The 21,924-nt window shown below is 43.6% G+C and overlaps 1 protein-coding gene across 7 annotated transcripts in view; it reads right to left on the minus strand.

The window, feature by feature from the left end:
• Positions 1-21,924, minus strand: part of PITPNM3 (PITPNM family member 3) — a 347,956-nt gene that overhangs the window by 5,711 nt on the left and 320,321 nt on the right. For all 7 annotated transcript variants that reach the window (XM_074974515.1, XM_074974517.1, XM_074974516.1 and 4 more), the window contains 8 exons: positions 19,182-19,376; positions 17,027-17,175; positions 14,733-14,849; positions 13,258-13,374; positions 6,014-6,162; positions 2,767-2,916; positions 1,650-1,833; positions 362-490 (listed from right to left, as the gene is read on the minus strand). In XM_074974515.1, the coding sequence (XP_074830616.1) occupies positions 362-490; positions 1,650-1,833; positions 2,767-2,916; positions 6,014-6,162; positions 13,258-13,374; positions 14,733-14,849; positions 17,027-17,175; positions 19,182-19,376 (1,190 nt within the window). The remainder of the gene's footprint in view (positions 1-361; positions 491-1,649; positions 1,834-2,766; positions 2,917-6,013; positions 6,163-13,257; positions 13,375-14,732; positions 14,850-17,026; positions 17,176-19,181; positions 19,377-21,924) is intronic.

Raw genomic sequence — 21,924 nt, forward strand, 5'->3', positions numbered from 1 at the left:
GCATGAGAATCAGAGCAAGGGTAGAAAGAAAACTGAGACCCACCCCCCCTTTAGAGTGACTACACTCCTGATGAAAACACATGGATGATTAATTTTGGACCACTACGGCTAGAAGATGCCAATATTGAAGACATTACAGCTGTGTATCTTAACTTGCTCTTTCCATTTGGTCCTATATTGTATGTGCAGCTGTCAAGCAACCGGCACTCCTGAGATGCTAAAAGCCTTTTGCCCCATTCTCCTAAGTGAAAATGCCCTCTCTAGGACTTGTGCTGCCCTGGCCACAGTCAAGATTTATCTTCACTTTTCATCTGCTGTGCATGTCCCAAAAGACACTGACTTTTTAGCAAGAGTTACATACCTGACATTGAGTCTGGTATTTTTTTGTCGGACGTCCAACTATGTAAATCTGGGAAGGCGACAGACCCAAAACATTGTACACAGAAATATCCTTCATTGAGCCATATGCAGCAGAAATTTTGATGTAGCACTGAAAGAACCAAGGCAAATATTGTTTTAATTGCACATGCTCTGAATCGCTGACCCATAAATCTTATAGCAGGCATTTTCTTTGTGATGAAGCTCCGGATAAACTGATGTTACTGACCCAAATTTATAAACTTGCCTTTGTTTAAAAAAAAAACAGCAGAATTCTTGCCAGTAAAAGTGGTAAGATGACTGCGTTTTTAAGTAATTGCTGGGATTAGGGTGAAAGCCAATAGGAGTTGGGTGCTTAACTCCCACAGGCCTATTAGAATAACCCTCCCTTTATTTCTAGAAGCTGAACAAGAATTGCAATAAAAATAATGTTTCCATTTGGAAGGTCCGTATGAGCAGGGGGTACTTGGGAAGTTTGATCTTCAGAGGTGATAAACAACCATAATTTATACGAGTGAAAATGAGCCACATTTTCCCATTGGATGTGAATCCAAACCATAAACATGACTGACCAGGTTCTCAAAAGCAACATAACCCTAGTCTGTCCTCATATCTGCTCCCTACTGAGAAACCAGCATAATTTCCTGTAGCAACTAAGATCCTTAGTTTTGGGGGATTTTATGCAATCACAGCACTAGGAATGGAATTTAGTGTGAATCAAAAGACCTCCATATTTGTCTTATAAAAGTGAAGGTTTTGCTGCCAGATTCAGGTCACTGAAAATTATCAGGCAGAGGTAGCTACATAGCAAATTTAACCCTTCCGTCATCCCTCCAACGTGCTTCAACCATGACCCTGAGGGACCAGAAGCTTATCAAACTCAGCCTGGATTTTTCCTGATTCTTCATAATTAATACTTTTAGCAAACGGAAGGGTGCAGCAATTATCGGACATCATGATGGCTGGATTCTCTTAAATCAGGACAATAGCTTGGCTACACACATTTGACCTTGTACTGTTCATAGCTACTGGATTTATTTATATGAATCATCAAAATGAATAGCCTTGATCCAAGACCCTCAGAAGGCAGAGCAGCCTTCATTGCATCTGAATCTTAGGAAGGAAACCAAGATACAACAAAATACCTTGTAATGGACAATGGTCTTTTCCTTCCAAGGGGGAGAGACCCTCCCCTTGGGCAATGACAATAGAGATCTGACTTTCCAGCAACTGATCATTTGATTCAATATGTGCAAAACAGCCTCTGTTACCTCTTGCATTAGATTCCGGAGGAAAATAGTCTTTTGTCGTAGTGGGTCATGAACAAGCCCATCCGAGAAGAAAATCATCCCTTGAGGAAAGTTGTGCTGAGATAACCACGAGACCACTCTCTGCTTTTGCATATCAGGACGGCCAGTGATATAGATGATCAGGTATCCCAGATCCTGCCAGTGTCTGTTAGAAGCAAAAGCAGCGTGGGAGAGTGGAAAGCGGGGAAGAAGTCACTATCCACTTTAGTTTTAACGAACATCTTTGCTGAACATGGTGACAATTTAAGAAAAGCCAGGCATAATCTCTCACTAGGTAAAAGGCTAGCTGGGATGGGGTCAGGTTTTGATATTAATAGCTAACATCCTGGTGCGTTCATGCAATAATTTGTATGCCTCAAGAGGAACGGGGAAGAGCAATAGGTAGACTTGTGCAAATACTGTTGTATAAAACACCGGGGATATTTCCAAATATATTTTATCTTCAATATTCTGCACCCTGTGGATTCAGTCCTGCTGTCCTTGAAATGGATGGAAATTTTGCCTTTGACCTCAACAAGAGCAAAATCACAGCCTGGGAAGCTGTGATGCTCATCACTCCATTTTCAGGGGGGCTCAAGGGGCTCTGAGTTTAAAATGATAGACACCAATTCTTCGCCCAGTGCAGCATTAACTGACTTCTTAAGTGAAGGAATTAAGTGGTTCTTAGAACTTATTCTCACAGTACTTTACATCCGGAAGGTACAGCAGGCCTCAGGATTAAAATTCATTATAGCATAAAATCCTTCAATAACTCACCACTCTTTTTGATAATCAGAGTAATAAATGGAAAATTATCCATTGGGTCCATGCACTTTTAGGCCATGTTTCCTAGAGGCAGCCTTTTAACTTTAACTTATGATTTGCACGGTAAATTGCACCAAACATCTAAGTGCTATAAAATGTGTAAATTTCTGTGCAAATCAGGTATAGCTAGGTGTCTGAATGGTACAAAAACGTATCTGCAAAGAAGTCCGGGCTTTATGAACAATCTATTATTTCTTGCTTCCAGTTTGATCCCCTTTGTTAAAAAGGGATGAGGCAGGGACTCCAAAAACACTAATGTGTATGTGTCCCTTACCGGACAACGTCAACAGCCCCAGCTCGAACTTTGGGGTCACTACCCATGATTGAGACACTCGCTGCAAAGGAGCCATCAATGCTAAACACCACACACTCCATTCCCGGGGGAAGCACAGTCAGGTAACTGATTGCATTGCTCTGGTCACCCCTGCAGAAGAAAAACAAAGCGAAGCATCAGAACTCAAACTCTGTGAATTACAATGAAAACCAGAAATGATATCTGTCTGGAGCAAGGCATTCAGGGCTCCACAAGCCTAATGGGACTTACTATCCTGTTTCCAGTTTGAACCACAAAGTAAAAATGTTGGGACCCTTTAAGAAGCTAATTTTCCAAGTCCACTGGGCTAAAACAGTGAGACTTGCATAAATCTAATTAAAGCAGTGCAAGGCAAAAAAAATCACTGACAATACAATAAAGCCCTCTAGGCTTTGTCCCTTTTGTGCAACATTAGAAATAAAAATTACCCTGGGTTTTTTAAAGCAACCTAAAAATATCGGGCAGCCAAAAGTGTATGGGGAAAAGCGATGTACACGTCTCTCACTGTGCATACTTGCAAAAAGTCAACCTTACTATGCAACAGAAATGGACAGGAATTGACCATCCCTCTATCCCTGTTTCTTGTGCTGAAAATGCTGGCCCAGAAGAGTAACAAATTCACAAAAGGGGAGAACTCAAACACGAGGTGCCTACTTCCCTACATGGCTTTTCTCATGTAGAGCTCTGGCATCTGCAAGCTTCTACTCATTGAGTATTCTTTCACTGGAGTTTCAGAGTAACAGCCGTGTTAGTCTGTATTCGCAAAAAGAAAAGGAGTACTTGTGGCACCTTAGAGACTAACCAATTTATTTGAGCATGAGCTTTCGTGAGCTACAGCTCACTTCATCGGATGAAGTGAGCTGTAGCTCACGAAAGCTCATGCTCAAATAAATTGGTTAGTCTCTAAGGTGCCACAAGTACTCCTTTTCTTTTCACTGGAGTGCAGCTCTCAGGCCACCCGCAAAAGGCAGGGGCAGAGATCCCACAATTCCCTTACCTTTTCCTGCCATATGAATCGTGTTGCTCTGCAGCTCTGACCCAAGCCCTGCCCAACTTTGTCACAGTGAATGTTACAGCTACAGCGGAAATTATATCTGGTGTTACTGGCAACATCTTGCAGGATGGATTTCTGCTTGGAAATGTGCCCGCATCACATGTCAGGTCCAGGCATGACCATTTAAGGGTGAGGAAGTAATAACTACTTTCATTCTAGCGTGAAGCATATTAAACCTGCAATCTAAGGCCCAGGGAAGCAGGAGATTGGATCCTGAGTCAGCTGCAACGTTTTAAACTGCAGACTTCCCAGAAGAGACATTAATTTGTTTTTAAGCGGCCCTATCTTCTCAAATTGATTGCCTGCTATTCTACAATGGAATTATTATTAATTAAGAGAATATATATGTGGAATTGGAAAGCTGATCTTTCATTTGATTAGCTGCGAGGACACCTTTAATTCCATTTTTCTTTTAGAGGAGACGTTTAGTGGAATCTGCAAGTTATTTCCCAAGTGGGCATGAAGTTTAACTCCAAAGTGGAGTATTAAATTAAAACTTTATGTCAAAGCGTTTAGCAGTTTTCTGACTAAACATAAAAAGCTTTAGAAGCACAGCTGCCCCCATCCATGCACTTAGGCAGATTAATTTTATTTCACACATTTTTCCTCTTTATGCTTGACTCAGCAGAGGGCTTTTCATGAAACTCTTGAGAGCCAGGAGAGAGTCAATTGATTTCACTTCACTGAATTGTTGCTTTAAGGCTTGTGTTTTTCAATTTAAAATAAGCATGGCACTGATTCCAGAATTAAAGTGATTCCTTCAGTCAGACTGACATCAACAGATGAACTGAACTGCAGACTTGGAACAAGGCAATACCTTCACTATTCCTTTCAACAGGAGAAACTGGTCACCACCCAGAGGGATACAGATCATCCCTTCACCCCAGCCCCACCCACAAGCAGGCTCTGGATTACCCAAGCTACACCTTTGCTTGGGCCTTCAGATGGACCTGATCCCCTGCATTTACAAGACTAAACTCTAGTTAGTGGAGGCCCACTGGCTGTTGTTATTTCTATTACTGCTGTGTCTAATACATTGCAGCCGAGATCAGGGCCCCAGTGGGCTGGGCATTGTGTGAGACTCACTGCCCCAAAATGTTTAATAGGCAAAGCATACAAAGGGTTGGGGAAAGGAAGCACTGGGAAATGGACACAAAATGAGATGAAGTGACTTTTCCAAGGTTGCACAGGAAGTCTGTGGCAGAACTACCATGGCCACAAAACCATCCTTCCTCCAGTATCTTATTCAAATCTGTAGTGGTGACTCACGTGATGTGAATGACCATTACGAAGCCCAGGGGAGGCTTCCCTGCTAGTGAGGGCTCTGTGATACCATAAAGCACTTTGACTAGTTTTACTCTTAGCAATTAACCAAGTCTGCCTTCGGTCTAGAAAGCAAAATTAACAGGAGACTCGTCCCTCTAAAAGCACATCATCCCCCTTATGTGGATTAATTAAAAAAACATGGTTTGAGATGGCAGCCAGCGATCACATGTGTAGTTTGTTGCCAGTTATTACTTGTACTGCAGTAGCACCTAGGAGCCCCAGTCATGGACCCCGCTGTACAAAACACAGCAAGGCAGCAATTCCTGCCCCAAGGAGCTTGCCATCTAAGTAACCCCCTTTCCTCTGCTTCCGTCCATCCTCACTAGCTGACTGCTGACTGCCTTGCTCATCTTCAGAACTGCCACCCCTGAGTACATCAAATTAAAACATCTGTTCAGCGGGGCTTTGCCAAGAGGTCCCACCTCCCAGTGTAGATATCCTGATCATAGCCCCACAGTCAATCCCTTTAACTGATATTTTCCCCCATTCCCTCTGTCTATCCACACAGCAGCACCCATTTCCACAGCTGGAACAGATACGTGGCCGAACTCTGAATGCCCTCTCCATCCAGACATTTGGCCCGTATTGTCTAAAAGCACTGTCTCTTTTTCTACATATTGAGCCCACGATGGTGGAATAAACGTCTCCAGAGCAATAACTTTGCTCAGTGTTGTGGACAAACAATAAGTGCCTTTGCTCCGTTTGAAGAATGGCACTCATGCTAAATGCAGGTTTTTGTTTGTTAGTTTGTTCTTTTATGGCATAACTCTCTTTGTACTAGGGAATCCCACACCTTAATTATCCAGCATTCAAATCTGAAAACATTACCTAACCACCATTTTGATGGGATACACGCCAACTCTAAGCCTCTTCTGTTTGGGTATGTTGTAGGATATCCTGCCACTGCTATTGGTGATCTCTGTGTCGAAATACACCCACCTCCCCGAAGAGGGTTCAGTCATAATAAGGATATCAACCTGTAAAAGTAAAAAAAAAATCTATTAAATTTGTTAGACAACACCACACATCAGCTCATAGGACATGCCAGACTGTCTCAGACCAGTGGTCTAAGTAGTTTCATATCCTGTCTCTGACAAGGGCCAGTACCAAATACCTCAGAGAAAGGGGCAAGAAATCCTACAGTAAATGGTTATCGGATAATCTTCCCACTGGACAGTTTCTTACTAACCCCTCTATAGTTAGAGGGTGTTTTATGTCCTGAAGCATGAAGGTCTATTATTTACGACTTTTTTAAATTACTGGGCTCAATCTTGCAATATACGGAGTACTCTGGACTCCATCTTGTACAGCACTTCCTACACTGTGTGCGCTTAAATGCTGTGCAGGATTGGGACCAGAGTGCTCAGCATCTTGCAGAATCGAGTCCCTAACTTCATATATTCCTGTTATCCCTATAAATGTCCAGTTCTCTTGGCCTAAATGATGCCTTGTGGCAATGAGGTCTGAATACAATTAAATGCTAAAAACCTTTTGAAAGCTTACAACAGAAGTGTTACCAAAATCTACCAATGCATTTACACCCCCCCACACCCCCCCACCCCACCCCCACACCCTCCTCCGGCTGCTTTTAGACTTCAGTGTGAAGTCACAGTTCTTATATCGGCACGCAGCAGGATGTTTCTCAGGATTTTGTTTTTCTAAGTTCTGAAACTTTCTATTGTTCATTTTGTACCCTAAGTGGATTCTGTATCTGAATCTTTCAGGTACCCCCTTAGCACAAGGAAGGAATGGGGAAAACATGAGAAAGTTTTGCTAACAGTAAAGTGAGAAGAATCATTTCTCTACAGACAATCTTCAAAGGAGTAGTAGATCTATAAAGAAAGAAGAACTGTATTTTCTTTAGTGAATTACAGCTTGAACTTTCTTTTATTCAACCATTCAGTTCTTCCCTTTTTCTTTTATAAGGATGGGGGGGGGGAATCTTCTGTGGTGTTAAAGTAAAAAGCAATTTCACGGAAAAAGCAAACACTCAAACTGTTCGGTTTGCATCAAGCACACTCAAACAAGTCTCCTCAATCATATCCATTCCAGATCAAGGACTTTATGGAGGGAACATAAAATGCTACTGATTGCTATTTCTAGTCACTGTGCCTCAGTTTCCCCATATAAAATGGAGATAATGATGCTTGCCCTCTGCAAAGTGCTTTGAGACCCTTAAATGAAAGGTGTTATGTATAAGTGAAGAGTGGTACTTTTTCCACTGTGAGATTTGACAGCCCCCCAAATTAGAACGTTAACTACACTTGCATGAGTGAAAATTCCACACCCAAATGAATTCTTCAAGGGAGTCTGAATGCCAAACACTTCTTTTGCACCATCAAAGCCACGAGATTCTAAGGACCTTTACTAACGACAGGATTTTATTACACTCTAACACGTGCTTTGCTTTCCCCATTGCTGAAATGCAGCCCTTTCTGGGACATGAACGCAGCAGCAAGGCAGACCATGGGCACACAGCGCAATGTGGGGGAGGGAAGTATTGTCAAAGGACAAAGCCCCAGACTCATTAAAGCCCTTACAGGGAAAAAAAATCCATAAAATAACAAACACTGGGCCTAACCTCTGCTGGTGTAAATCGGCATACCTCTGCCAAAGTCAATAGGCTGATTTACACCGGCTGAGAATCTGGCTGAGCTTTCAAGGGAGCAGCTGGGGATTCTGTTTCTAAAGTTTTCATTTGAAAGTGCAACATGGGGCTTAGATACTATGGTGGCATGAATTAAGGGCTTAAGCCCTGATTCAGCAAAGCACTTAAACATATGCTTAAAAGAGCTCTGCTGCATTCGGACATTACTATGGTGATGGGCACTCTGGGAACCCCCAGCTTCGACAGAACAGACATGGAACTCCACTTATCTTCCTCGGAACTGGGGTTAAATTGACCTTAATAGGATGGCTGAAATCCTGGAGTCTCCCTTGCAGGAGAAAATAATGGGATTTGGGGTTACATTTAATGGAAGGACAAACTCTCAACATTACCCAAAAACAGTTATATGTTGTGTGGCCAGTCTGAAACTATTTATGTTACAGTGCACTTCCCTATAGAACACTGAGCATGCAGAAACATGCATAATGAAAGAGACACTGGAAACAAACAAAATATTTACAAAGCATGTGAAATGCCTTTCGACCATCCAAATTAAGCATCTCACTGTGATCAGAACAGCATTTCGTTTAACTGCACTACCTTATCCCTCACTCATCATCCTTGCATGAGTTTGTTTCCATACACATCTTTATAGCTTAATAAGTAATCTCTCTCCAAGTTAGTCTTTTTATGTCCTCTTCACACCACTGAATTTTGGGTCATACCAGAGACATACATTTAAATGGCGGTAGTGGGTCTGCAGTCTGAAAGAGGAATAAACTGGAATACGTTTTCAATCTAGTTAGTTTCATACTTGTACCTGTTAGAAGCCAAATGTGTACACTGTTACTGAGATGACAGAAAGTCAATGGGAATACAAATGAGCAGTCTGTAGAAATCCTAAATGGACTCTCTTGAAGAATTCCCTTGGAAAATGGAATATACGTGTAAGCTACAGCACTGTGCCTGACAGCAGCAAAGATATTCTTGCCCTTTTCAAGCATCTCAACCTCAATGTGAGGTCAGTAAATATCCACCCCCATTTTACAGATGGGGAAACCGAGGCACAGAGCCGTTGCATGACTTGCCCCCAAGGTGGCATGGCACTGAGCCAATGGCAGAGCCAAGTTTAGCCTCTTCGTCTCCCAGTTCTGTGCTCTAACTGGGAGGCCTCCCCTTACTAGCATCCAGCACTGATCCTCTAGTGTATTTTTACACAAGAGGCTGAAAGCAATCATAGCTCAAAGAGAATTTTTCTGTTTAATGATGAGAGCAACCTAAAGTGACGCTAACTACATCCGACTCCCAAATCATGCATAAAGTGATGCTTATGGAGTGCTCAAATCAGCACAGGATCCAGCTAATTTAAGAGTTGTCCTCCCCCCCACGGCTCCTTCTTGTGCCTCTATAATCAAAATCAGTATGGATTTCAAGTGATCTTGCATCCTCTGCTTCCCCCAGCTACGAGCCATTAAGAGGAGAGGGGGGATTTGCCACAATAGTATCTCTGCATCATTTCGGTTTGGACACCGTCTGCTTTGTTCTCTTGCATTGCTAGCAGAAGAATCCCAACTCCTGAGTTAGGCGCAGGAAGAGAGGGCAGAACACACGCTTTGGCTAGACTAACTGCTGCTGCAAAAGTGCACCAGGAAGTGGGAGTAGATGGCACGGAGAGCAGACAGCGTGTCAGTGATTCAGTTCTCTAAGCACAAGCAAGGGAACCTCAGGCATTCCACACGTGAAAGGGGCCGGAGCCAGCGTCTCACCCTCCCAGCACAGCCAGTGGCACTACGGGAACACATGCCGCATCATTGTAAAGCCTATATTATTTGCTGCTCCTGAAAACGCTGCCTGCCTGCCTCAGCACTGTGCAGGCAGAATGCCACCTGGGCGGCACACATGCCCCACCTGGAAACATGAGTGTGAGTGCAAATGCCACAATCTAGTCCTTCAGCAGCTCGAAAGGCCGGGTGGTCCAATGGATGGGGCACCTGAGTGGGACTCAGGAGACCTGCATTCTATTCCTGGATCTGACTTGCTGTGTAGTGCTAGGCAAGTCACTTCACGTCTCTGCTTCCTTTTCTCTCCCACCCCATCACTGTCTTGCCTATTTAGACTTTTAAGATCCTTGGGACATGGATTGTCTCTCTGTTTGTACAGCACCTAGCACAACGGGGCCCCTGTCTAACTTGGGGCTCTAGACGCTACTGAAATATAAATAAAAAAATGATGTGGAGGGGGGTGACTTCTTGAGTGGCTGGGAGTTGTAGTCTTCCTGAATGCATAACTGAAGCCTTTTAATACCAAGCAAATATACTCTGAGACTACACTGCTCACTCATATCCACATAGGTTCAAAATGTCAATTAATTCTACATTTGAGGAATGGTATGCATAAGTAGTAATCAAGTTCTGGAGCAATATAACTTATGTGTTTCTCATAATGCCAGCACTGATGCCCCCTCCCAGCTTCCTATTCATCACTACCAAAAGAATCTTCGCTTTTATTTTATATATACATAAAACGTGATCAGAATAAAGAGTGGTTGAAAAATCTAATAAAAGGGCTATGATAAAAATCTGCAATAAAGTTTGAGCAAATCTGTGATCTTATCCCCTATGTCATCTCAAGTAATAGGGCTGTTTTAGAGTTCTTACAAACCAAGAGACCAGATTAAAACAACGATCTTAACTAAATGTGACCTCACCCCACTTTAACAATTAAATTTATGTTGGCACGGGAAAGGCTGAATTCTGCAGAGAGATGGTAGCTGCAGCACATTCTTAGGAACTGTAGAGCAGAACAACCAAGCCCTGTTTAGGACAGAGAAATACTGTTACATGCACTCTACTGGGTTTGGAGTCAACATAAGGAGGCAAATTCATCCCCTGCTGTAGTTTACTTGATTTCAATGGAGTTACTTCCAGGATAAATTTACTCAGCTTCCACCATGTCACTCAACCAAGAGGTCTCTATGGCTGTGTTAGGAAAAGCCATGCAATTTTTGCCTTTTGCAGTAAGTCAGTTGGGAGGGACTTTGCTATTACATTAAAGGCAGAGGTGCAATGAGGTTCCCCAAGTTGTGTTTCCAAATGCAGTGGAATGGGGAACGAACCTGCTTTAAGAAGCCATCGGTGTGTGGGCACGCACACACAATTTTCTTTTGGAAACGTACCTGCCATCTGCCACCACCCCAGACAATAAAGATTGCTGTATTTGAGAGGGTTTGACTATAGGATCTGCATACCTCTTGAAATTAAATGCATTTTAATAGTTCACTCTCCAGACATTTCACCTTTAACGACACTATATTAACCAAAGTTCACTATGCAACCAAGGAACCAGTCCAGCAATGGCAGCAGAAATTCAAGCTTCGTCCTCCTACCCCTGCAATGGTCCTAATTTCTGAGGGGACAACCTTTAGATATGGATATCTGGCACCAAGCAAGCCTTAGCCTGTCTGCTAGGTTTTCAAGAAGGTGGCCAACTGTGCTTTTGAATTCTATAGGGTGGGAATCCAAATACTTACAGGGGAAAAGGAACCACTTCCAGCTCACGGCATTGGAGGGGCGAGCCCATGTCTTAAAGTGCATCAGAAATGCTACCAAAGGGGAGTGACACAGTGACTAAATTAAATAGCCCTGGTACATGCAGGGAGTGGCCCCATCTTCACTACAGTTATGTGACTGCCAGCATTCTATACACATTTGTCACAGCCAGGCTACTGGAACCAAGGTACCAGTAAGCCCCAGAGGTTCTTAGCCTTTTTCATACCAGGATCCCCACCACCTTCCCATCTAGCAATCTGAGAAAGGCAAGGCAGTATGACAGCCAGTTGTGACCCTCACATTGAAAACTGCTGCTGTGGCCAATTCCTATCCAAGGCCACATGCAATAATGGCTGTTTCAGGGGATTGGCACTCCAGGCAAGACGTCTTTTGTACTGTAGTAAGATTCTCACTGTGCCGTGAGGAAGTCATACTATGGACTGATTAGGGCTTATGCCTGATCATTAGTCACGGTTGGCTTCTTCAGCTCACTTTCCCCAGTTTAGCATATGTAGTGCAAGGGATTGTACTGCATCAGGTAAAGGAAAAATGAAATCTGCTCAATGGCTACACTCCATGAAACAAAGGAGGAGCATGGATTTCCTGGTAGCTGAGGTGTGAGCAGTGAGAGCACAAAGCAAGCTTCCTTTATGTAAACCAGTTATTAAGAGTGATTATTTAAGTGCAGATGGTTTCAAGAGCAAGATGCCTGAGGTTAAGAGTACAAACAGTAGATTGTGCACAGAACCCATTATTTCATTTCTAGCCTGTGATTACATTCAGCTCAGCTGTGTCACAACCCTGCTGGCAATGGCAGGGCTAGGGATGCTATCTGTTGCTTTTCAATAATTCAGCTACCACCACCACCAGCTTCATTTTCCTCTGACAAAACAGTGATATTTATGCCATCACAGATTGTAAATGAAGGCTGATAACTCATTTAAGGAAACAACTGCAAGTCATTCTTTTAAGGCTATTTTCATGGTATTAAACTACACACATCTAGAGGGGACACATTTTTGTTTATACAAGCTGATGGTGTAAGTGTAGCAATGTTGGACCTTGTAATTATTTTTGGTTACAGGCATTTGTTACTAAATAAAACTGCACTGATCATGAAATCTAAATATGACAGAGCCACTGTACTGTTGGGCGACTCTACTGAAGCACAAAAAAGTTCACCATTACAGTTTGCAATGAATCTGTGCCCCTCCAATGCTCTGCCCCTCCAGTGCTCATTGCACAATCAGGCCATACACACTAACTGGTATATTGTAGCTTAACGCTTGGCTTTATTAGCCTTAAACACTTCTATTGTATGAGACTTTTAGAACAGCAATGGCCCCAGCTGTGTCACATTACTAATCTGGTGCTAAAATTCATCTTCAGGCTTCCTTGTTTAAGAGAAACAACAACAATGTGAAACCCCCCCGCCCCCGAGTCCCAATTCCTTTATCTGAATGTCTCATCTGGGGTATATCAATTTTTCTTCCATGATTTGCCACTGCTACAGAATGATTTCTTTTAATTCTTGTTTAGTAAGTTAATTCAGTCTCCAGTAGGTGGTGTGATAGGATGGAATACTTAGTAATCACTTCACCCCTGACGCTCAGCATCAAGCTGCTTAGATGGCCAGGAGCGCATAAGAAAGGTGATGGGTAGAAAAGGTCAGATATCAGGAGGGCTCAATTTTTGCACATTTTTGCCAGCGTGACAGGAGATCAGACACTTTCGGCTACACTTCTCTAGTTACAAACTATAGAAACGATCCCTGAAAGTCAAGTCTACTAAACATAGTCCCCATCACTGTGGAGCCATCTATGGTAACACAGACAGTTAAGTGTGTGACTGTGCTCAACTCATGTAACCACTAGCGTTAATTTGGGGGAAATGATCCACAAAAGCTCTAGCTTTACCTTTTCACCCGTTAAAGCGACCATATCCAGGGGGCCATACATAAACCGCCCAACCAGTATCTGAGGACCGTCTTCGGCTGCAATGACATCGTTTGCTCTGTGATTGGCAGTTACGTTCTGAAATGAAAGAAAAAGGTTAGTATTTCCACGTTTTTATGCTTTTGGTAGGCTTTGCATTGGGTTGTTTGTATTATATTAGTGCCTATGCCCCGTCAAGGTCAGAGACTAAGCGGTAGTCTCTGTCCCAAAGAGATTGATTATAATCTAAATAGATGAGGCAGACAAAGGGTAGGAGGAAGGGAATATTATCCCCATTTTACAGATGGGGAACCGAAGCACCAAGAGATGAAGATTGGGATTTTTCAAAAACACATGAATTACTTAGGAGGAGCCCAAGTCACACTGAAAAAACTAGCGGGACATGTGCTCTTCTTAGGCGACTTAGGGTGGCATTTTTCAAAAGCACCTAAGGAAATTGTTCAAGGTCACACAAGGAGTCTGGCAGAGCCAAGAACAGAACCCATTTCTCCTGAGTCTCAGTGCAGCAGCTGAATCACTGGGCCACCCTTCCTCTCTAATGTTCTAGTGTTGTTTATTAGTATTATAATAGCACCCTGAGGCCTCAGCATGCCGGGTGCTGCACAGATCCAGACAACAATTAAACATTAACACTACTCCCTGGGGTTGAAATTCTGCCCCGACCCTTACAGAGGGCTAGGATAAGGCACATGAACCACGGTAGGCATTTGCCCTTGGAGAGCGGAGAATCAAACCCAGCTGTCACAATTCCCAATTCTCCCAAATCTCACCATTGGACCCCATTGCTCTTATAGTAAGATGATGATGGAGGACTAGAAATCACAGTCCCCGTGTTCTCTGATTTAATAGCACAGGGGAGGGATAGTTCCGTGCCTTAGCCACAGAAGAAAGAACCTGAATGTCCTGACTCCTATTCTCAACTCTGCCAAGTATGCACTGGTCACTTTACTTTTCTGTTCGCTCACGCTGAAAAGCAGGGCAGATGACCTACCTCACACCTGTGTTAGAGAGCTCTGACTTGGGAATCTCTGTGTTTGAGAATTAAGAAGCGAGACAAGGGCAAAATATTATGTAACCAATATCCACTATTCACCTGAAGATGCTTTCAGTCTACAGATCAACCTATTGTGCTTGGAATAATGTTGCTTTAATTTTAACACCATTTTTCTTGTTCTATAGCACTCAAGTTTTTGTTGTTGAAGCCTCAGGATTCTGTTCTTTTAGTTCTCATTTCTGTACTCTCGCAGTCAGTAGGATATACATACACACACACTCCCTCTCTCCTTCCCCCTAGCGATACTTAATGCTTTTCAATTCTTTACTAATCTGCAGTTATGCAACAATCACACTTCAGGTGAGAGAACTGCATTCCATTGAAATTGTTGCAAAGAAAGACATAGATCTGTATCTGCTCTGGGATAGTACAGGATACGTACTCTGAGCTTGACGTGTGTCCTCTTGCGTAGCCATTTCTCTCGTGGATTGGAGGGGCTTAGTGTTGCAGGGTCCAAGCTGTCATTTTCCTTGACATTCACATTTTCATACCTCATCACCTGAAATGAGATTAATGTTACAACAAATGATGGGCGGCCACCAGATTCATCGTAGCTATGCTTGGTGCGGGAGGAGGAAGCACGGTGCTGCAACAGTTTAGTTGCATTCCCCAGATCATATGGTAAGAATATGCTAAAGAAATGGGTAATCGGATCAGGAATATTAATGTACCTGCATATCATTCACCTTAAGTGTCAAGCAAGCAGAGGATGTTATTGTATCTGCACAATGCATGTCAGCAGCTTATTGTGTTGTTTTCCATTCCCAATGAAGCAAATTTATTCCTGCTTCAGACTCAAATCCTCAAAACCCACAAAAGCCAGAGTAAACAGTGGGAGTGTTACATAAGGATTGAGGACAGTTGCATCCTCTTCTCCTGGGCTGTGAAGCAATCCACAAAGCAGTCGTATGATCGCTCATGGACCATAGTAGCATTTGCTGCGACTTTCCCCTTTCCTTGATGGGCCTGGTGGCCAGCTCCCTGACCCCACTTGCACTGGCTTTCCGCACCTATCCCCCATGCGAGTGGTTCCACGTATTAGGTCCATATGCAGTAGCATAATGACAAAGATGCCAGCACCAATTCAGTCTAGTGGTTGAGCATGCAAAGCTTGATTAAAATACAAGTCTAGCTGCATTCCCATATGATCTAAATGTCAGCCCCCAACAGGGAGCTATTGTGCTCTCTCTGTGGTTCTAAAGGAACAGTCTACAAACTGCCTCTCCAGGCAGCAGGATGGGCAGGAGGGAGGGTCAGCCATTGAGACTCTATTCTCAGGAGCTGTGGATAGCACACATGCTGCCTGGTAGGTCAGATTAGGGAGACTCAGCTGGCTGAGGAGACTCCAGTGACACCAGCTTGGAGCAGGAAAGGAAGGGAGATAGCCTGTGGAGTTAAGAACAGGAGTACTTGTGGCACCTTAGAGACTAACAAATTTATTAGAGCATAAGCTTTTGTGGGCTACAGCCCACTTCATTGGATGCATAGAATGGAACATATAGTAAGAAGATATATATACACATACAGAGAAGGTGGAAGTTGGCATACAAACTGTAAGAGGCTAATTAATTAAGATGAGCTATGATCAGCAGGAGAAAAAAATCTTTTGTAGTGATAATCATGATGGCCCATTTAGACAGTTGACAAGGTGTGGGGATACTTAACATGGGGAAATAGATTCAATATGTGTAATGACCCAGCCACTCCCAGTCTCTAGTCAAACCCAAGTAATGGTATCTAGTTTGCATATTAATTCAAGATCAGCAGTTTCTCCTTGAAGTCTGTTTTTGAAGCTTTTCTGTTGCAGAATTGCCACCCTTAAGTCTTTTACTGAGTGGCCAGAGAGGTTGAAGTGTTCTCCTACCAGTTTTTGAATGTTATGATTCCTGATGTCAGAAATTTTGTCCATTTATTCTTTTGCATAGAGACTGTCCGGTTTGGCCAATGTACATGGCAGAGGGGCATTGCTGGCATGTGATGGCATATATCACATTGGTAGATGTGCAAGTGAACGAGCCTCTGATAGCGTGGCTGATGTGATTAGGTCCTATGATGGTGTCACTTGAATAGATATGTGGACAGAGTTGGCATCGGGCTTTGTTGCAAGGACAGGTTCCTGGGTTAGTGTTTTTGTTGTGTGGTTGCTGGAGAGTATTTGCTTCATGTTGGGGGGCTGTCTGTAAGCGAGGACTCGTCTGTCTCCCAAGATCTGTGAGAGTGAGGGAACATTTTTCAGGATAGGTTGTAGATCTTTGATGATGCGTTGGAGAGGTTTTAGTTGGGGGCTGAAGGTGATGGCTAGTGGTGTTCTGTTATTTTCTTTTCTGTTTTCACTTCCAATCCTGTGCTCTAGCTACGAAAGCATCCTTCTCTTATAGTATATAACAAACGTACCTCACTGGACTCTAAAGAGGTGACCTCCACCTGAGTTAATAGCAAAACTGAAAACAAAACAGAACAAATGTGAGATGCCGCTGGGAACAGTGGCAGAGGAGGGACTGGAAAGCAAATATTCATGACTCCCGGCCAAGTGCCTAGACACTGTTTCTCGGAAAGGATGAATAACTTTTCATCAAACTAAAGTTGCTGTATAGCTTAACATTCCAAAGGGTCTGATACAGATTATTACTGATTCATACTGAATTTTCCTTTAGAGAGAGATCAAGATAAAATTACCTGTCTTAAAATGAATGCCACAACATCAGTTGATTCCCAGTAGCTTGCGTGGAAGAGATGTGGCAGGGCCACTGTTGGGAATGCAGTTAGAACATCAGGACAGTACAGGGAATAATCTATTCGCTTTGTTCCCCACCATTTGGCAGTAACTGCAAATAACAAACAAGCAGTATGGCACCATGTTTCTAACAGATACCCTGTTAATAATCTCTATCTTTTTGGTTTAGGCAACTTGGTTAAAAAGATTCTCCCAAAATTTTGGTTCCTGTAAAAGACATTATAAAGCCTAACATTAATTGTAATGCTTTCATGAACCAAAAACAGTCTATCATTTGGTTTCAAACAATTGCTTGAGTGTTTTCAATGCAAATTGTACCGTTAATACTATGCTGCTTGGGGCGGGGAGCATCTTCACAGCTCCCAGCATGATGGGACCTTGATTCTAACTGAGGCCTTTGCATGCTACCATCACATAAATGATGATAAATTATAATGTCTTAACACCATAAAATTAAACTAGTCAGTTTCATTGTGTACCACTTTATATTAAGAATTCACTTACAAATAGCTCTTAAAGGGTTAATCATCTCTGAACAACAGATGTTCTCAAAAAGGGTAAATTAATCAATTATAGATTAGTTTTGTCCAATAGGCCAATAGGTTGCTTATAACCAGTGGTGAGCTGGAGCCAGTTCGCACCGGTTCGCTGGAACCGGTTGTTAAGTTTAGAAGCCCTTTTAGAACCGGTTGTTCCTCGAGGGACAACCAGTTCTAAAAGGGCTTCTAAATTTAACAACCGGCCAAAAGTGGCACCTTAGGCGCCAACTCCATGGGTGTTCCGGGGCTGGAGCACCCACAGGGAAAATTTGGTAGGTGCAGAGCACTCACCGTCAGCTTCCCACCCCGCGCCTAGCCCCAGCTCACCTCTGCTCTGCCTCCTCCCCTGAACGCACCATCCCACTCTGCTTCTCCACCCCCACAGTTTCCTGCGAATCAGCTGTTAGCGCGGGAAGCCTGGGAGGGCTGAGAAGCAGGCGGCGGCTTCACACTCAGGCCCAGGGAGGCGGAGGGGAGCTGGGGTGGGGGGGGTGGGCGTGAGGAGGGCTGCCTGTGCCGCAGCAGGTAACCCGGGAGGGGGGCGCAGGGGAACCAACTCCCGCGCTAACAGCTGATTCGTGGGAAGCCGGGGCGGGGGAGAAGCAGAGCGGGGCGGCGCATTCAGGGAAGGAGGCGGAACGGAGGTGAGCTGGGGGCAGGGTGCTGCCGAGCATCCACCAAATTTTCCCCGTGGGTGCTCCAGCCCTGGAGCACCCAGGGAGTCAGTGCCTAAGGCGCCACTTTTGATGTGATCAGTGGGGGCAGCGGCTGCTCCCCCTGCTTCCCCCCAGCTATGCTACCCTGCCCTTAGGAGCCAGAGGGACCTGCCGGATGCTTCCTGGGAGCCGCCCCAGGTAAGCGCCGCTGGGACTCCCCACCTCGCCCCCCAGCAGATCCCTCTGGCTCTTAGGGGCGGGGTGGTCACCCACTACAGTGGCCCATGAGACCCTCCTGCCCGGTTCTGGGGGCAGTCAGGGGACAGGGGAGGGGGGTGGATGGGGCAGGACTCCCGGGGGACAGGGGTGGGTCACGACCCCCTCGTGGGGTGAGGAGGGAACCGGTTGTTAAGATTTTGGCAGCTCATCACTGCTTATAACTATCTACAGCACTTGAAGACACAGGACTTTTGTACATTCTTTGTAAATAAACAAAACTGTATCAAAGAAACACCTGACTATCACCAAATTCTACTCCCAAATGGGACACCCACAGGGACCTGAACTTTGACTAGTTGCTTGGGTCAAAAAAGGGGCAACAGTAGTCATGACTGGAACATGCTCATTATACCTGTTAAAATTTACTCCTTATAAATGACTTAATAAAAAGCATGACCCTAATTTTATTACCTTATCTGAACAAAATGCAAAAAAAAAACCAACGATATAAATGGAGGACACTAACCTGGGTTAATTAAAATTCTAGCTACTTAAGCTCTTAAAAGCACTACCAGTATTCCTGGAAAGGGAAGATTTCCTTTTCAAAATAAACCTCCATAGGCCTGAGGCAAATGGAAGGATTGACACTGTATCAGAAATAAACAGCCCAAAGCCTCACTCACTACTGGAGATGTTTGTTGATGGCAAGCTCTCTGTCGACCCAGAGGTTTCACTGTTCATGCTGACCAAGCTTGTCCTCCTTGTCCTTCCTTGTGACTGACTCAGCGTGTCTGGAGATTCTGGAGTCTCTGGAGAGGAGGGTATGACCCTGGAGATGTTCTCAAGAAGCAGGGCGCTCTGGTTGTGGAGAGTGTCGGCTGCATATTTTAAACATGAAAATCAAAGAGAAGAGCATGGTTTTCTAACAATTTCACTGAGGTCAGTGGGAGTTTGCCTGAATAAAAAGATTATGCGTGAGGTTCACTCTGGAGAGAGCCAGTGCAAGCTAAGGAGCCTATATGAAGGAAGCTACCAACTCCCACAGAAAGTCTATGAGAATTGGTTGTCTTAGGCCTAGATTTTCAAAAGTGACTAAGTGATTTTGGGTGCCGCAATTTTTATGACCAGCTACGTCTTAAAGGGGCCTGATTTTCAGACATTGGTGCTTAGCTCTTAGAAAATCTGCCTTCTCTAAGGCAGGGGTTTCCCAAGCTTTTTCTTTCTGAGCCCTCCCCTCCACACCAACATGCTATAAAAATTCCAGGGCCCACCTGTGCCCCAACAACTGTTTTTCAGTAGATGAAAACGCAGGGCTGGCATTAGAAGGTAGCAAGCAGAGCAATTGCCCAGGGCCCCCCGCCACAGAGGACCCCACGAAGCTAAGTTGCTCGGGCTTCAGCTTCAGCCCTGGGCAGCAGGGCTTGGGATTCGGCTTTTTGCCCTCGGCCGTAGTGAGTTTAACGCCGGCCCTGCTCTCTGGTTTATTTTGCTGGACTCCCTGAAACCTGCTCACAGCCCCCCAGGGACCCTGGACCTCTGGGTGAGAACCGTTTCTTTCAGGTATCTCAGACTGGGCACCAAAAATTGAGGCATCCAAAAACCACTAGTCAGATCTGAATATCTTGGCTTAATTCCCTTAGGCTCCTTTTGCAAAACCTTGCCTAATTCCTTAAAATAAGACTGAAGTGAGTCATATGGTGCATAGGCCTTAGGCTGGCCCATTCCACAGGGGTGAATTTCACCCTGTTGGATGTGGCACATAGTTAATCAATCAGTGTAAGTGTTACATGCCACTTAGGCAATAGTACATTATTATTATTTGCATTGCTATACATGATTCCCTGTAGTTCAGGAAGATAGTAACATTCTCACACTAAGTGAATTTTGGGTTTCCTTCCCCACCCATTTTCCACTCCAATTTTAGTTTTAAAGTTTATTAAATCACAAGGACGCCTTTTTTCAATGGAAAAAATGAAACCCTTGTTATTAAATTAATGGAATCCTGGTAGTCATTCATTGACTGTGAAAGATTCATGTGAGCATCTTTCTTAGAGATTGAATTTTCTGACTCATCTCATATGCTCCAACTTATTGCATTAACGTCCATTAGGTTTGCCCAAATCCTGCCTGCTTTTCCACCAAAAATAAATTATTGCAAATAAAAGGAAGTGCGACTGAAGTAAACAGGTTTAAGGAATCCTCTCTGGGTCCAATAAAAGATCATGAGCAAGGGGTTTTACTGCTGACCTATTCCAACTGAGAAGTAGATGAAGTTACATTTGCAGCCTATACAATAATACTAAAATGTCTGATACCAAAATCGTTACCCTTAAATAAAAGAAGAAACAGGTTTCTTTCTACATATCTCACTACTTTAATTGCTCTGTTTGATTGCTGTATAGTGTGCATCCTAATAGTCCCAGTTGGGAAGCTAAATATATAATAGCCAAAATGTGGTGAAATCTATTAGACATCTGCCTCCCCAATTTGTACAAGTCTGTGCATAAAGACAAGTTTTTCCGCAAATTATTACAGGACTAAAAACGGACAGCAAAATAGGACTGCTTTGAAAATGACGACATATGTTAGCTTTCCGCGCCCTATTGAAGTCAATGGGAGTTTCACCCTCAGATTATCTAGGCAGTACCAATACGTGGAAGATCAAGGTGTAGGAGACTGACATTATTCCTGTGATGTTGATTTCTTTATTCCCCCTGATACTATCAAACCAATTCTGTAACGGCGTGACAGTGATGCTTTAGAGAGAGTGGACTGTAGGCATGTCTTCTACATACCGAATTCTTGCTTCTTTGTAACTCCTGTAAAAGGACTGGCCAACTACCAATGGACAGTTTGCAGCACAGCCGAGTATGGTTAATGTGTATTTATTTAATAAAATAGACCAACTTCCTCCCCCACCATCCCTACCCCACAAATATGAAATATAAAAAAATAAACCAACTCTGATGGTGCATCTCCCCCATCCTTCATATGCTGATTGTCTTCTTAGATCGTAAGCTGTTTGGGGCAGATAACATTTTTCCCTCTATGTGGGCAGTGCTTAATATTGTGGGCATTAGCAGAATACAAATAAGTGATAACAGTCACACTTTAAATTAAGAGTACATTTATAAGTAGCTTATAAAGACAAAATTTATGAAAACATCTACTAATCATGTGTCAAGGATAGTTAAGGCCAACAAGTCAATAGATTGCTTGTCACAATGGCTTATAACCTTGTACAACACCTTCTAGTGATGTTCTTGTAACCATCTATAACACATACTACCCAGGTCTGTAACATGCGCATAACATTTATCAACCATTTATAAATGTGCCATTAATATAAAGCGTGACCAATAACACTTTCTTTAAAGTGGCTTGTCCATCTTGAATTCACATATGAAGGGCAGGCATCTTAAGGTG

This window comes from Natator depressus, chromosome 17 (genome assembly GCF_965152275.1).
Source record: "Natator depressus isolate rNatDep1 chromosome 17, rNatDep2.hap1, whole genome shotgun sequence".
NCBI classification, from domain to species: Eukaryota; Metazoa; Chordata; order Testudines; family Cheloniidae; genus Natator; species Natator depressus.